This window comes from Poecilia reticulata, linkage group LG6 (assembly GCF_000633615.1).
Source record: "Poecilia reticulata strain Guanapo linkage group LG6, Guppy_female_1.0+MT, whole genome shotgun sequence".
Lineage (NCBI taxonomy): Eukaryota > Metazoa > Chordata > Actinopteri > Cyprinodontiformes > Poeciliidae > Poecilia > Poecilia reticulata.
The window spans coordinates 22303699-22321233 of NC_024336.1; the positions used below are offsets into that span (position 1 = coordinate 22303699).

Here is a 17535-nt window from a genome sequence, read left to right on the forward strand (position 1 = left end):
GTCCCTGAAGCGTTAATGAAGTAAGGCAGATGAGGAGGCTCAGAGAGCAAAACCCCACCAAAAAAATAAAAAATAAATAAATAAAAAAAATTAAATAATACCTGAAAATTTGGAAGAAGCTTGAGTGTTGGTGGATGGCGAGTCAGCGCACAACTCCAGAGGAAACTGCAGCTGCTCTTCGGTCTCATTCCCACCTGACAAGAACGGACACCGTTATCCACATGTCGCCTGGATTTATCCATGTTCCAGGGGCTATTTCGTGCATTTTATTCAAAATACCCTCCCTGCACCTCCTCTCAGCTTCTGAGCTTTGTGAGATGAAATGAAAATGATTGTAGAGCGATAAAATATGGGAAAAAAAGCTCAAGGGATGTTTGTACAAGGCACTCTACACTTAATCAGACAGACCTTTGGTAATAAACCTCTCCTGAGTCTGGTCCTTGTCAAACGTCATGGCGACAGCCGTCACCGAAACCTAATCAAAAGAAGAATAAATTCATAATAATTTTGTTTGGAAACTAAAGAAAGTGAGATCATTTCCTCTGATAAACCAGAGATTGTCTCCAACATCTCACCTGAATGAGCTCTTCTTCTGGCACTGCTACAGTGAAGTTGAGATGACAAAGACAGCAGGGTATATTGGAGCGTAACTTGAAATAAAAACTCTGAAACAAATCAGAGATAAAAAAAACAACAAAAAACTGTGAGCTAGTTTTTTGCTAGTTGGATCGGAGTTGAAAATGGCTCTTAGGGTTGTAACGGTTGCCGACCCCTTTTTTTAGATTAATAAAGATTGTCTACCTTCAGCAGATTCTCACAGAGGTCAGTGAAGATCTTGTTCAGGCTTTGGTTTGAAAGGTTGGCATTGCTCAACCTCAGGACCCTAACCGATGTAAACATCTGCAATATAAGATTAAAATAAATTTTGCAAGCTTACAAAAGCAGATATGTCATCATAACGGGGTCACTTTAAATAGGTTTAAACTGCTCTTTACCTGTACTGCTGTAGTCCAGGTATAAATCCCAGGCATGGTCTCAGTGTTGCAGGTGTAGAAACCTGGAAAACAACGGACACAAACATGCCTTTAAATCTGAGAGGGTGGAGAGACAAGATGCAACTGAAACGGAAAGCAATGGGCCAAACCTGTGGGGGGAGATGCATCGCCGAGGAGAGAGTGGATGTCCTCCACAGCGTCTGTGTCATCAATCTAGGAGAAAAACAACAGTTTCAGCTTCCTACAGATTTACATGAACACATGCGTCATCATTTCTACATTTTTCCACCTCCAGGACAAACGCGTCCTTTTTGCCGTGCGACAGATCCAGTTCTGTCACTTCATCGGAGCTCTCCGAGTGCGAGCGGAAGAGTCGGGATCTGTGTCTGGGCTCGGGGATCGGAGAGCCCACCCCTTCCTCCGTCAGCTCCTGTAAGCAAACAGACAGGAAGTTATTGACCGCAGAGCCGCTACCTGTAGGACGCATCGATTCTGACTGTGCTCAAGCTAAAATCACAGTTTGTGACAATTTACATGCTAATCATATGCAGCTTTGCTGATACAAACACACACACAGACCTTGTGTAAAAAAAAAACCAAACATTAAATATCCAACGGTACAGTGAGTAGATCTAGTGAGTTACTCATCATTTGGTTCACAAATCTCCAGTCAAGAGTTGTTATACAGTTACAGCACCGGTGCTCTAGTGTTGTGGTTAACTGAGTGAAGTGTTGCTCATGCTTGGCTGAAACTCAGAGCTGAAATCCAGCATGCTCAGTACCAGATTTGTGCTGCAGAACACGTCAGGGTCCAGAGCAAATAATTTCTTTGATGGTCAGAGAGAGACAAGAAGTCTATCATAATTTCAAACAAAACAAAACAGAGCAGGCACACAGAGACAAACATTTATTGGCTCAAAAGTGACAAAAAAAAAAAAGATAATCGTCTCATGTTTTGCATCTGGTGTGATTTGTCATTTAAACATCAAATACATTTTTAATGTAAATGTATGTTGGTGTGAAAGGTAGATTGAGATTTTTTTTTTAGATGAAAGAGTTATTATATTGAGGATTTTCATGTTCCTCATTTAAGGTAAATTTGGCTGCATGCGTATTGATATATTTCTGAAAATCTACTTTGGCACAGCAAAGACAAAGGTCACCCTCTATAAACTCCAGCAGTCTACAGCCAACATGACGCCGCCTTACCGGAGGGTTTATTTGGTAGAGCTCCTTGTTCTTGGCGATGGTGTCATTGATCCTTTTCTGGATGGACTGGATGTGCTGCTCGTTGTTCAGGTCACCGGCGGTCTTCCCAGCTATCTGGATGCCCCCGGGTGCAGGCAGAGCCGTCAGGTACACTCCTGTAGCAGACTGAAAAATAGAACATATGTTCTAAAAACCGACTGAGGTAAGCCATGTAGGTAACTGGGTTTTCAAGACAGTTTAAAACGCTGTCTTACAGCAAGACCCAGAAGCATGTTCTCGCCGACGCTGATCTGTATGTGCAGACCGAACAGAGCATTCATGCTCCGGAGCTTCAGCTTATTCATCAGCTGAGTGTGCAGCTCATACTCCATGAAAGGCAGCAAGTTTGAGATGGCGGTCGCGTTCACTTCTCCCTGAGCTTTCTTTTTCAGACGACACAGCCTGGAAGGTGAGAATCAGTGACATTTAGGGTGCCCTTAAAGACTTATAATTCATTCATTTAATTATAAAAAAAAATTATTGGTTTTTCACCTTTGTGTATAGAACTGAGAAGTAAAAAAAAATATATATATATAGTGCATTTCAAATCTAGATATCTACACCTATTCCAAATATTCTGTCTTCCTTTTTTTTATTTGGACTACCGCTCAAGTTATTTTGTTGGAGTAAATCTAGATAAACTTAAAGGTGACAGAAAAACATGAGATAAATTTGCTTTTATGTATGACTGAATATGAATTCAGATCAGAAATAACGAAAAGCTGCCGCGGTCGTGGCACTCAGAAATGAAAACGATTGATTTTTTTAAGGGTCTGGTTTCTGATCCTCCTTCTTCTGACTGAAGATGTAATAACTCACTGAATCACAGCGTGAATCAATACAGACTGCTGAATTAATTGGTGCAAAAGTACATATGGAATGATGTGAGTAAATCTGATGCAGTCTGCAGCCCAGACAGAGTCTATGAGCAGGAAATATATTAGATGATATTAGTGCAAATGCAGAGTGGCTTAACTTACACATAACAGGTAATCAAGATACTGTTCAAAATCTAACCAATATATTTTATGTAACTGCCTTAAGTCCTGCTTTTATTAATTTTCAATTATTTATTCTTCAAAGATGACCATAAAGTTATCTGCATTTTCTATGTTTGGACAAATTTTAGGTGCATTGAGGTAAATTCAGATATCATATTTCCCGACTGTAAAGTATGTACATGTGCTGTGCAGGAAAGGTTAGATGCAGTCAATATTTAAACCCATTTTTGCATGAATTTGCATGAGCCTGCTGAGGTGCTAAGGAGGCTCAGGTTGCTTTAACAGCAGCCACACCTCGTAAATCTCTAAACTATTATAGATTTTGCTTCATTATTGTGATTCTTCACCTTTTCCACCTCACTTCTTTTCTTTCCCTCACATTTCACTTTGTTCTAAGCATGTATATATATATATATATATATATATATATATATATGAATGACAACTGTGCTGTTTTACCTGGCCTGAATGAGGCAGCCTTTCCCTGTGACTGCTGCGTCCGCTGGCAAGTCGATTGTTGTGAATAACACATCAGGAACCTTAAAATAAAGGAATATTTTTTGCTTTTTATCCACTTTTTATTTCTTGACCAGGTTAAGTAAAACCCAAATGCTGGTGATATATTTTTGGAAACAAGAAATTTGCTACCTTTTGCCGCCTGCAGTTGTAACAATATGTGAGCTGGGCAGGAAACGGCATGTTGAGCTCGTCATACGGGATGTGACAAAAGCCACAGCTTGGAGGTGATGGATCATCGAACCTGTCAAAAAAGCAAACCCTGTGTGTATAAGCAAACGAAAGTCCACAAGATTTTACCTAAAATTACACCAAGAAACTTAGATCAACCTGTTGTCGGAGCTGCCGATGTCGAGGCAGCCTTCACGCATGTACCGAGGATTCAAGATGGCGGCTGTCCCTGATGCGGACAGAATACACACCTCTTCACTGTAAAGAGAAAAGTAAAACTTGAAAGTGAAACTCGATGAATGTAAAATATAAAAATACAACATGTTTCTTATTTCATTTACACAACATACCAGATGCTTGTGTTCTCACTGTAACCTACAACAGCATGGCAACCAAGAGCTTTGGCATGAGATTTAATTTCCTGACGAATCTCTTCCCACCAGGCATCACGTGTCTCGGGTTCATCTGCAAAACACAAAATTGTGATTCAGTGAGCTTTCATAGAACAGGTAAAAACAAGCTGATTTGTTTTTCCAAAACCAAACTAAACACTGGGATTGAGGTAATGGCAGAGACTGAGTTTGCATCCAATCTAACCTCGTTAATTTACACAAAATATCTATACAGCCAACAGAAACTAGTTTTTTTTTTCTGTTGATTTATGAGTTAAATGGTGTATCAAAGCAAGCAAAAACCAATAGTCATTTCGTGAGACGAAGTTAAAGTGAAAATGGTTGGTGAGAATTAGGGGATGATGAAGTTATTGTAAAGGAGTTATTCACCAGGAGTCAAAGGTGCTTCATATCATGTGTGGAAATACACATGCTCTGAAACCTCATCACTCTCTTTCACTACCAGAAGAAACAAAATGGCTTTATGAGGCCACTTTTACCCCTCTGCTTTTTTATAGAATCTACCATTATCAAAAACTGATTATATAGTTAGAAAGTAAACCTAAAAGCTAAGGGGGTGTAGGACATTGGTGTTACCCTGAGCCTTCAAGAGAAAGCTTTGAGGAATCAGGGTGTTAAGAAAGTGTGGTCTGGTTTTCTGCACTAAGGTAAACAATGGCTTTAAGAAGTTTACACTGTTCCTTAAGCAGCCGACTGCAGTACAGCTACCTGAGCAGCAAGCCGGACTAATTAAGTAGTTTATATTAGCTTGTTATACTAAGATTTTGATTAAAGAACAGAATGACAAAAATAAAAGATGCTATAAAAATAAAAATGCTTACATTCATTCTTCTAATTTTATCAGGTGTTTATTTTATAATTTGCTTAAGTTTATCTATACTTTTTTGTATATATACACAATAGAATGTCGCTAATTACCATAATAGTTCCATTATGGTAACTGTTTTGAAAAAATATTAAAAATATCAGGTGTAAGATTATGTTTTACATTTCTACTTGAAATGCTTCTGTGAATACCAAAGTACTATGAAGCAATGGTATTTCACTGAGGATAACTGCAAACGCCTGACTGAAATGCACAAACAGCCTGGGTGAGGTTGAAGGTTCAGGGTAACTTTGTTTCTTGGGAGAAAGTCGTGTATTTCTCCCCTAAACCTAATTATATTATGTGGCACAGAAAATCTACTGGTAGATAATCCTGGGAGCTCTGAAATAAGTAAAAAAAATATGACTTAGCCCTTTAACTTGTACAAATAAGCAAAAAGCATTTAATATATAAAAAAGTTGTGTGATCCCGCGAGGTTTTCTTATACACGTATGTTTTTGACATTTTGTGTTAGAGTCTAACACTTACAAGCAGAGAGACTGTTTTCACACACATGTTTGCATGAACAAAGAAGACGTAAATAAACCTATGAGCCATCCAACATCACTCCCTGGAAGGGCAACATGCGGATGAAACTTAACCGTGTGATGAAGGCGAGGAATGAGTGAGGGCAGAAGAACGAGTGTTCAAACTAAAACGGATGAAGAATAATGACTGACGGTCAGGCATCAGACCCCCACTGTGGGTTCCTTTAAACCAGCAGCAGCAGCATGTCGCCACAGGCACAGGCTCACCAACGTGCACACTCATGGCCATGTGCACGTTCATGGCCAAAGAAGGGCCATATTCATCCACTAGAGTCCGTCAAATCCGAACTGGCTTTGCTCAAGCTCATGGCTTTTCCCATCATACGCATCATATCCAGAATATATTTCATCAATACAGTCAATCTGCCTCCATCCATCCCTGCATTCATCCATGCATCCATCCATCCTTCCGTGCTCACTCTCAGTATGAATACGGCCCACTGAGGCAGGGATGAACATGCCCAGTAGATGGCTCTTTGTCACAGACTAAACCTCCTAAACCTCCTGCGGTCTAGACAGGTTTGACCACAATGCCAGTTCAGGAAGCATCACAAACAGCGCCAGGCAAAACAACGTCAGGGGAGAGCTCTAATGTGCAGCACGATGAGTTGGGTGCCTGCGCGCGCATGTGGAGTGGGGTAGCCAGGCCAGGCTGGATGGGGTGGGGGGTGACAACACAGAGCATGCTCAGCTCAGCACACACTCACACAGAATCAAGAGAGGAGGGGGGCAGCTCAGTGAATTCAGTTTTTAGCTATCAGGCTATGCTTTTTTTAATTTATTGATTCATCTGTAGATAGTTAAGCTAGCTAGTCTATACTGATTGAATTTCAGTGTTCAGTGACAACTTAGAAGGCACAACAAGCTTAACTTCACTGAGCTACCGTCACTCTGGTGGAGTGAGAGCGGTAAAAGGGGGGGAAGGGGGAAATACCTGCAGTGACACTATTCCAGTCTAGCAGTTTGTATGAGCGCGTGTTACCCAAGGCTGGGCCAGAACACACCGTTAGTACAGAAGAGAGAGAGAACAGAAGAGACAGTCTAACAAACAAGCACAGCACAACAGCAGCACTCCACAATCACTAATGCAAAGACACACTAACGTCAGAGCTACTGGAACTACCTCAAGGGAGACTCATGAGGAACGGAGATGTTACAAAGCTTCAGGACTGGCTAAAATTATAAAGAGACAAAGAACAGAAGCGATACAATACAAAACAAAAGCATGCGACACGAGTCAAGTCTAGTTGAGGTCACGTCACACAGACGACGTCTGATGTTTTTCTTACAAATGAGGGTGTTTTATGCTGAGAATTTGCTTAAATCAAGTGTGTTGAGAAACCAAGTATCACCTTGATGGGGAAATGCAGCAGCTGAACTAACCTTACTTTATTACGCACCTACCTAAAATTTGTCCATGTAATCAATTTAGTAATTTAAATACTTTATGGGTAGGCTATACACTCATCTGCCACTTCTAAAAGGTACACTGGTCTGTTAAATTGTGTAACACAAATGTTGAGCAAGTTACTTTTAATGTAGGATGTTTACCAGAGCCAGACACGCCAGTCGGAGTATTTAAGAAGTTGCTAATCTTCTTGTACTACCATCTCTTGGGTTTACAGAAAGTTATCTGACAAAAGAAGAAATACGAGTTGCGCGAATTAAAATGCATTGTTGATGTTAGAGGTCAGATGAGAATGGTCAGGATAGTTTAATGTGATAGGAAGGAAACAGCTCAAATAACCACCCTTTAAAGGACAGGATATTATAGTGAATATACTCAATGTGAAAGCATGCAACTTTTTAAATGACAGTTTTGTGACTATTTGAGTTTACTTGGAAATCCCTGCCACTCTCCATCTAATTTAGAAGTTCAGTAATTCTTAATGCATCATTAAATGTAGATTATAAATAATCAATTCTCCTTTTTTGCCAGCTATTGAGTTAATTTAAAACAGTCTTTGACTAATATTGCCTTTATTAGGGGTTGTAGACTGAGCATTTACTTCTAACAACATAATGAATGGATGCATCCGACTTTGTACCAACCTGGTACTGGTAAGCAGGGGCGCAAGTACACACTTTCTTAGGTGTATGCAGAAATAGAATGGAAAATAATAGGAAGTTGCAGAAATGCCTGGACTCTATGGAAAAATGTTAAAACTAAAATGATACATGTCCCTTTGTACTCACCCATTTGTCAACAATGACTTCAAATGAAACAGTCTGTGCAACACTGTATTCAAAAGAGATCACTGCTAACTGGGTCATACCTGTGTTCTTCCCTGCTTAGTCTTATGCTCAAACAAGCCTTATTTAGTAGCTCTGAGCACATTACTAACGCAAATCGCTAAGACATTTTGTAAAAACATTTTTAAATCAATCACTTGAGAGTAAGAGGATATAGCTACACTTTCACCTAGTATTAGACCAACCTGTTACACTCCTCAGTCTGTCCTGACTCTTTCTTCCTGTCATTTTTCTCTCCATCCTCAAAATTGATTGCCGTGAACTCTGTATTAAGTCTGTTTAAAAAATACAAATCACATGTAAAAAAAACATTTTATTTTTAAATAATGTTGTTGAAGAACAGTTACTGACTGGGTACTGCATCTGATCAGACTAATCAGATATATTACAACAAAACTAAAGTAAAGAACTGAGTGAAGACCTTTAAATTTGAGTGTATCACTGCCAACTTTTATTATTTATGTGTTTTATGATTCACCAGTTAAGAAAGTGATTACTGTCTGAATGTCAGAACAACAACAAAAAAATTTAAAAAATCATCTCAATTTTTCTTGCTAAAATCTATTATATTATAAATGCAGCACACAGTTCCAGGAAAACAGTGACTTGTCATGTTACTAGCAACTTAAGCCAGCCTTTTCATACATAGACATAATTATCTACCATCTTTCAACCACTTTAAAAAGCCTTTTTTCATCCCTAAGACATCTTTATCCTTCTCCCTCTTCCGTTTTGTTGTTTTGTGCCAGCTTTCGTTTCTGCCTCTCCATCTTAAGCTTCGTGCCACCAGATGACAATACTATTCAAATGAAAATAAATAAATAAATAAATAAATAAATAAATAAATAAATAGCGCAATGGAGCGCCATTGCGTAATATGAAGCAGTGTCGCATCAATAAAAGCGACACTGCTTGCTCGGCTCGCGCACGCTCAACACAAACCTCTGACAGTGGCACTATAATTCAGCTTTTAGAGCGACAGGCGGAGTTGGGTGAAGGARCAGAGAGGCGTCTAGTCAGTGCTGCGCCTTTGTTATTGATTACATCATTTACACATGCACAAAGTTGTTAAATATAGAAAATGTCAGCTAGAAATCCTTTTCCCGCCAGCACACCTGTGCATTGCATATAGTACATACCCAATTTGTGCGCCACTGCTGGAAAGGTATATCTAATAAAGTGGCTGATGAGTGTATATAAGTGATAATACATGTGATAGCAACAAAAGAATCTCAGTCAAGTATCCTAAAAAGTCTTAAAGCGTATGCTCTTGGTTCTCCAGTGGTTCTCCTGATCTATTAATGGTTGAATTCATTTTTGCTATATGACAAATTAAAATTTTTTTAATGCATATGTTCCTAATAGGATCAAATAAAATTGAGAAATAATAATTATCAAGGAAACATTTTATTATGAGCTGAAAATCTACAGTTGATTTTATACATAAATGATTTTACACCATTGTTGATCCCGCTCCTTAATGTCATAGAAACCAGAAAATACCCACATATAAGAGTCGTTTATTCCAATACAATAAATTAGATAGCAAATTTCAGACTTCATATTTTTTTCAGGTCTCCTGTGGAGTTCTTAAAAAACTTTTTTAAAATGCCCAACCTATCTGGACCCCATCCACATTTATGAGCTGTTCCACTTTGTAGAATCAATGTCGTTATCATTCAGGAATCAAAGACAAACTGGGCAATTATCAAAAATATCAGCTATCAATCCAATGCTTATTTAGGTTTGTGGTTGTACTCAAAGTCAAGGCTATTTTAGTCCTATTACATGTGCTAGATAGAGAAAAAACATCTGGTCCTTGTCAAATCTTTAATGATGTGAATACAAACACAGCTGAACATGAGCACATTAAGTACCCTGTGTCATTATTTAATCAAAACAAAGTCAAAAAGCTTTTCCTTAGGTTTTATAAAGTATGAGTTTAAGTCGTAGCCTGGAGCTGTTCACCAACATGATGTTTAACATTAAGAACAGACATTTTTTTAAAAGTTTAAATATTCTGCTGTTTGTTGCTCTAACGGTATCCAAGTGCGTGTTACCACAAGGCCAAAAACAAAATAAAACAGCTTCATTTAACATTTCCTACACATAAGGAAAGGCTTTCAAAGCTCTCTTCAGAATACTTAAAGAGTTCCTTACTCTTCAGAAAGATAAATAATCCGCAATACATTTAGCTAAATGCAGTGGACTTGTTCTGCAGCTGAAAGACCAGAGTCCATTTTAATCATTAAATTAACCATAAAATCTTCTGTACAGATTGAATTACAAAAAATGTGGATGTATAACGTAATAAATTCTTGTTTCATTTGACCCAGCCAATTTAAGACCTTATCATTATTTAAATACTGTGCAAAAGCAAATGGAAGACATAATTGAAACCCAAACTTAAGCAATTCAAAAACAAATTTCATACTGCACACTGCATACTGTTACATTTAGCATTCTCTATAAATGCCCTGTGCTTTATGGGTTAATATTATAAAATCGAAAAAGAACAATGTAAAAGAACATGTGGAAGGTTATCTAAAGTGTTATTAATCACACCTCAGACCTGTTAAGGACCAGAATATTTTTTTTAATGTTTTGCAACATGAACCACTACAAATAAACGGGATGCTCTAATTTTCTTTAGTGCCAAATAAACCAAGTTAAGTACAAATGATAAACCTATTTAAACACTCACAGTGGAAACATCACTTCACTCTATTGCAACTTGCAGCCAACACCACTACACAACACAATATCTGGAGCCATGCACCACTATTGTATGTCAACCCAGCTAAAGTAGGCACTAGAGCATATGGACACACACAAACACACAAAAAATGAGGTGAAAGTTGTCCACATACATAAATTGTGTGACAAGTGACAATGTTTTACCCTTCTAAGTGTTTGCATCAAAATACTCATACTCATAGCATTCATACCCCGAGGAGCAACTTTCACCTGTTTCAGAGCTCAAACATTTCAAACATTTCCTTCAACACATTTTAATTTTTTTTTCTGGCACAAAGACCATACACAGGAAAACCGAAAAACATAGGAGGATCATGGGCAGCATTGACTATCAGCCAGGTAAAACAAGACCAGACACTCAACATGACACACTTGGTCAACGGAGGAATGCACTCACATCCTGTTACAACAGACAAGCCGCATTCGGATTCTAGTCCGTTGCCATGAACTCACCGGGGTTGTGTATGCGATCCAGCAACTTAACAGAACGAGCACTGACCACGCCGCCGACGTGGACCAGAAAACCCGGCGGGAAAGAAGTCAGGGTGAAGAAGGGGAACTCCTGTTGATTAAGAAAATAGAAGCAGATCTGTCAATTTTGGAAAGAGAAAAAAAAATAAACTGTTTTACTAACATCTAGTTAATTTTAAGTTTATTTTAAAGCTTCATTTTTTCTAATGGTAAGGTAATTTTATAAACCTGAGAAACACTTAAATGCCATGTTCTTTGCAGCTAAATGATTATATTTGAAACCAATCTTTGAGTGTTACTTTGGTAAAAAAAAAMMAAAAAAACAAAAAAGAAAAAACAGAGTTGGTTTAGGTGTGGACATGCAGAGTGTAACAAAAGCAACATGCAAATGTTTAACCAGAGAATTCAACACCTGTTMAATATCAKCTTATAGCTGAAAAGACAAATATGCAAATTTGAAAAAGACTGAGAAACAGTTAAAAGTCAAGGCATTTAAAAATTCGGATTTGACACACAGTTTTATATTTTGTTGAGGATCAGAACGACTGATAGCATGCTTGATTTTGACCATTACCAAGGCAACCGGTAATCTGCCTCCAATTATGCTGCAAATTCATGCACTCATACACAAAGGAATCTGGAAAACCTTACTTCCCACTGGCATTCCTTCATATTGAAAAACGGGGAAAATTGTGATTTCTAATCATGCAGGATCGGTATGAGATGAAAGGTTTTGGCAGGTATCAGGCAGGAATACAATTCATTTCTTTTGTGCCCAAAAAAATCTCAAAACAGCCACAAAACTGTCTGATGTTTTCTCCCACTCAGAGCAACTATGAGGTGAATATTAGAGATGCACCAAGACAGTTTAAGAAATTAATTTATTTTCTTATGTCTCAGCCGGTCCTTGGTGGATTTTGTTTCGCATTTTGGATCATTTATTTATTTTTCTCCATACTCTGACATGTTCAGTGATAATCAATAAATTTCATGGAGAGTTTTAACATTGGGGAGCTGACAAGATCATGCTGCAGCAAGYATCTCTGATTGTTGACACTTCCAGCACTGTTTCACAGTTTCTGAGTTTTTTTTTTGTTTTTTGTTTTTGCTTTGGCCAAACACGTTCTCTATTTTGTGTCCAAGTAATTTAAACTGAGACACACCTGTCCAAAAAACTTTATGCCATAATTCCTGGTCTTTGTCTACATTCATTTTGGCAATTTTAGTCTGGCAGTCATGTTTTTCTTCAAGAGCAAATGATTCATTCATGCACATCTCCCATGAAACATAAACATRTGGAGTCATTTATAAAGACTTCCCCTGCGGATTAGCGATAATAAAAAGGCTKCTTWAGGCCTCTTGATGTMATTTGAGGGTTTTCAGAAATTTCTTATTGTTCCTTTGAGAGTGGGACTAGAGCCCTTTGGCAAATGTTTTACATGTATCCCACTTAGTAGCTAATCTTTATACAATGGGTTAATTTATAGTTATTTTCTTAATGTATGTTTTTTATTTAAATGTTCTTGATGTTAAAATTTAAATTAATTATCCAAATTAACATAATCTATTAAGACCTATTTTTTTTTCATGACTGTACCCTGTCCAGAAATGTCAGTCTCTAAAAATGCTACATCCAGTTTGAAATGCCAATCCTGTCATACAGTTTTTCTTTGTTTTTAAATATTAAGAAAACCATCAACAGTCAAGGTTCTCTCTCACACATGGCATGACATTGCCTTTGCACCAAATGTAAGTATTAATAACCAGTCATACTAGAAAGGCAACAAATATATTTTGAAAGCTGTTCTTGTATTGTTTTCTCATCTTCAGGAARAAATGTGAATGATGTCGCCAGGTTAAACCGGCCACAGGATTCTGATTGGTGCATCTCTATAGGGTTAGTGATGTCACTCTAAAAATGTTTTTTTTTAAATAATCACTCGGGCAATTGAAAAAATTGAAAAGGATTGGATGTGTTTAAAAATAAAGATTGTAAAAGTGATACACACGTACCTCCACACACACACACACACCCCTGACACACCCCATCAGACTTAAAGAGAAGGCAACTCTTTAAGCTTCTGGCCCTCCACCCAACATGCTTGTGACTATTTGGGCGTGGTGGGAGCAAAACGAGCAAATATGACAAACTCAGATCTTGCTCAACCCACCACCACCCTGGRAAGATCCACAAACAGCAGAGGAGGGTCAGGTTAGGAGTCGACTGAGACTGCTTGGTGGTGGCCATCAGCTTAGTCAGGGTGTTTAAGGAAAAGGAAAAAGAAAAAAAAAAGAGGTAGGTAGGGAGTGAGCGAGCGTCACRCTGATGGGACATACCCTGGCGTTTAACAATAACCCAGAGGAGGATGCTCCCTGAGATGCACGAGTAATCAAGAGGACAGAAAAGGGAACATTATTTGGTCTTAAACAGGGCACACCACTTATATACGTTACCAGTACAAATGAGAAATCTCTCACAGTGAATGAAATGTATCGTGTGACCCAGCATTCAGACATCTGAAGCAGATTTGCAACACAAATTGAATGTTAAAGCATCAACTGTCATGCTTAGCTTGCTGCAGTATACAGGGAAGTCTCAGGTGTCTAACATGTGGAAAAAGTCAGGAGTGTAAATACATGTGAGAGAGAGAGAAAGAGCGCGAGTGTTTGGTGTCACTGTACCCTCTGTTCGAGAGCAGTCTGCGTCTGCTGCCTCAGCAGYGTCTTCAACGGTSCGGCCTCCTTCCCTGCGCTGCCACCGCTGCCCATCCCTGGTTATAGAAGGCAAACTGGATTCAGTTTTCACACAACACACGTCTGAACCCACCAGAAAGCAAAACAAGCTGCCAGGTGATTACTGCATATTAGCAATACTGATTTTATAACAAAAGTGTTTTTCTTTTACTGCTTTACAGAAAGTTCTGGGCATGCTGGGGTGTCGTTTCTGATCGGACAGGATCTGTTTGTGACCTGTAGCCATTACCAACCCATTTCTATTAATAACTTAAGGACACACAGCAGTCCTACTATACCGGAGGCTGCCAGCAGCAGGTCCTCAGTGAAGGACACGCTCTTTCTCAGCAAGGCAGAGTCTGAGTGGGTGAAGGAGGGGATGGGCGGGGTGGTCGCTCTGCAGCCAGAGCTGTGACCACGGCCCACAAAGCCCGAGCCAGGAAGGAACAATGAGTCTGCAGAGAGGACGGGGGAGCTGGGGCAGAGGAAGATCCCTGGCCTGCGTCTCCCTGACTGGGACTCGTCTATCCAGCAGAAAAAAAAAAAAAAAAGATGGAGGGATGCACAGAGAAAAACAGATCCAGTGAGAAAGAAGAAAGAACAGAGAGAGGAACGATAGATGGTGGAGGTATAACAACAGATCATGGCAGGAAAAAGTGAAAATATGGAGAGAAAGAGAACGAAAGAGAGAGAGATGAAACATGAAAAGTCAGGATGCCATAGGTCCTAAACTGGGGCACTGGACTGGAACCACTGACCTGATTAGGTGAATCAGTAAAAATCATGACTGGACTTGTCCAGTTTCATAGAAGTCAATACAGGGTTCTTTTTTTAAATCAATTATAAACTAGAGATTTCAATTCAAACTTTAGTGACATCTGAAATTAGAAGAGAATTAAAAAAATAATTTACTGCAATCAGGTAAAAATTCCAGTTGAAATCAAAAACAGATTACCGATTCATCTATAAAGATCTATAATTCCAGTATTCTTAGGTTCTCTGTGTTCAGGCAGTGGGACTGAGAACAGAAAATGATGAAAATGGAACAATGATACATTTAGGCCTTGAAATATTTKKACATTGACAAAAATATGTTCTGAGGACAATGACTATAGTATTTAAATTTAAGTAGAGAGCTTTAAATTAGAACTATTAGTAACTAATACAAATAATCAGTTGAACACATAGAACTAATTAAATTATGTAGTTCTAGGTTAAGTACTAAAATCTGAGAAAAATGCTCTAACAAGTGCAGATTGTTTCTTTATTTCTTAACAGTTTAAGCAGCTTTAGGATATTCCTGGTTTAGATTAAACCCTAACCCATCTCTAAAAGAAAAAAAGAAAAGAAAATAACCTAAAGAAAATCTCAATTTATGTTATATTTAAAAACAAGTTTTTTTCCTATGGTTGTTTTGTCTTTTGTATGTCTGAATTATTCAAGACCAATATCATTAATAATTGGATGTCCAAATACAGGTCCTTCTCAAAAAATTAGCATATTGTGATAAAGTTCATTATTTTTCATAATGTAATAATAAAAATTAAACTGTCATATATTTTAGATTCATTCCACACCAACTGAAATATTTCAGGTCTTTTATTGTTTTAATACTGATGATTTTGGCATACAGCTCATGAAAACCCAAAATCCCTGTCTCAAAAAATTAGCATATCATGAAAAGGTTCTCTGAACGAGCAGTTCTGAACAGTTCAGTTCAGAACGAGTAATCAACGAAGTAACTCTAAACACCTGCAAAAGATTCCTGAGGCTTTTAAAAACTCCCAGCCTGGTTCCTTACTCAAAATCGTAATCATGGGCAAGACTGCTGACCTGACTGATGTCCAGAAGGCCATCATTGACACCCTCAAGCAAGAGGGTAAGACACAGAAAGAAATTTCTGAATTAATAGGCTGTTCGCAGAGTGCTGTATCAAGGCACCTCAGTGTGTGGCAGAAAACGTTGCACAACGAGAAGAGGTGACCGGACCCTGAGGAAGATCGCTGAGAAGGGCCGATTCCAGACCTTGGGGGACCTGCGGAAGCAGTGGACTGAGTCTGGAGTAGAAACATCCAGAGCCACCGTGCACAGGCGTGTGCAGGAAATGGGCTACAGGTGCTGCATTCCCCAGGTCAAAGGTCAAGCCACTTTTGAACCAGAAACGGCGGCAGAAGAGCCTGACCTGGGTTAGAGAGAAGCAGCACTGGACTGTTGCTCAGTGGTCCAAAGTACTTTTTTCGGATGAAAGCAAATTTCACATGTCATTCGGAAATCAAGGTGCCAGAGTCTGGAGGAAGACTGGGGAGAAGGAAATGCCAAAAGGCCAGAAGTCCAGTTTTAAGTACCCACACTCAGTGATGGTCTGGGGAGCCATGTCAGCTGCTGGTGTTGCTCCACTGTGTTTTATCAAGGGCAGGGTCAATGCAGCAGCTATCAGGAGATTTTGGAGCACTTCATGCTTCCATCTGCTGAAAAGCTTTATGGAGATGATGATTTCATTTTTCAGCACAACCTGGCACCTGCTCACAATGCCAAAACCACTGGTATTACTGACCATGGTATTACTGTACTCAATTGGCCTGCCAACTCTCCTGACCTGAACCCCATAGAGAATCTGTGGGATATTGTGAAGAAAAAGTTGAGAGATGCATGACCCAAAACTCTGGATGAGCTTAAGGCCGCTATCAAAGCATCCTGGGCCTCCATAACACCTTAGCAGTGCCACAGGCTGCTGAGGCACTGCTGCCTCAACATGCCAATATGTCCAGGCCACGACGTATTGGCATGGAGGCCAATACATCGTGGCCTCCATGCCACGACGTATTGAAGACTGCAAAAGGATTCCTTACCAATTATTGAGTGCATAACTGAACATAATTATTTGAAGGTTAACTTTTTTGGTATTAAAACACTTTTATTTTATTGGTCGGATAAAATATGCTAATTTTTTGAGACAGGGATTTTGGGTTTTCATGAGCTGTATGCCAAAATCAWCAGTATTAAAACAATAAAAGACCTGAAATATTTCAGTTGGTGTGCAATGAATCTAAAATATATGACAGTTTAATTTTTATCATTGCATTATGGAAAATAATGAACTTTATCACAATATGCAATTTTTTTTAGAAGGACCTGCATATCTGGGTCAAAGTGAATATACTAACTGAGGACAAAGAGGAAAATGAGCAAGAAAGACGAAGAAGTAACAGAGGAGAAAGAAGAGGAAAGAAATAGGAAAATAATAAAAAGAGGAGGAATGAACACTGAAGGACTGCTGGTTCACTCCTGCTGGGTCTGGAGGCAGCTGTGGTGAGAGGGTTCATCAGACTAACTGCTGTGAATCAATTGATCATGTAATTAACTGAAATACCTAGCTAGTATAACATCTTCAGCAAAAATACCATGGTCCTATGGGCTCACCGGAGTTAAAAAAAAAAAATTGTTTTATTCTTATTTGAAAAATAAATAAAAAATATTACTTATAATACTGCAAATGTATATCAAATTGCGACATTAGAACTCTTACAACTTGATCATATTAATAAAAAATATTAATAATATTTT

At 38.7% G+C, this 17535-nt stretch overlaps 1 protein-coding gene across 16 annotated transcripts in view; it reads right to left on the reverse strand.

The window, feature by feature from the left end:
• c2cd5 (C2 calcium dependent domain containing 5) overlaps nucleotides 1-17535 on the reverse strand; it is a 33341-nt gene that overhangs the window by 6826 nt on the left and 8980 nt on the right. For 7 of the 16 annotated variants that reach the window (XM_008412425.2, XM_017305304.1, XM_017305301.1 and 4 more), the window contains 18 exons: nucleotides 14271-14495; nucleotides 13921-14009; nucleotides 13576-13611; nucleotides 11221-11329; nucleotides 8196-8285; nucleotides 4282-4396; nucleotides 4091-4189; nucleotides 3893-4004; nucleotides 3704-3783; nucleotides 2459-2645; nucleotides 2205-2369; nucleotides 1285-1425; nucleotides 1145-1208; nucleotides 996-1057; nucleotides 802-900; nucleotides 576-665; nucleotides 409-475; nucleotides 102-194 (listed from right to left, as the gene is read on the reverse strand). In XM_008412425.2, coding sequence (XP_008410647.1) covers nucleotides 102-194; nucleotides 409-475; nucleotides 576-665; nucleotides 802-900; nucleotides 996-1057; nucleotides 1145-1208; nucleotides 1285-1425; nucleotides 2205-2369; nucleotides 2459-2645; nucleotides 3704-3783; nucleotides 3893-4004; nucleotides 4091-4189; nucleotides 4282-4396; nucleotides 8196-8285; nucleotides 11221-11329; nucleotides 13576-13611; nucleotides 13921-14009; nucleotides 14271-14495 — 1923 coding nt within the window. Of the gene's footprint in view, nucleotides 1-101; nucleotides 195-408; nucleotides 476-575; nucleotides 666-801; nucleotides 901-995; nucleotides 1058-1144; nucleotides 1209-1284; nucleotides 1426-2204; nucleotides 2370-2458; nucleotides 2646-3703; nucleotides 3784-3892; nucleotides 4005-4090; nucleotides 4190-4281; nucleotides 4397-6691; nucleotides 6746-8195; nucleotides 8286-11220; nucleotides 11330-13575; nucleotides 13612-13920; nucleotides 14010-14270; nucleotides 14496-17535 lie in introns of all 16 variants that reach the window. The other 9 variants (XM_017305307.1, XM_017305308.1, XM_017305310.1 and 6 more) reach the window with 7 other exon arrangements.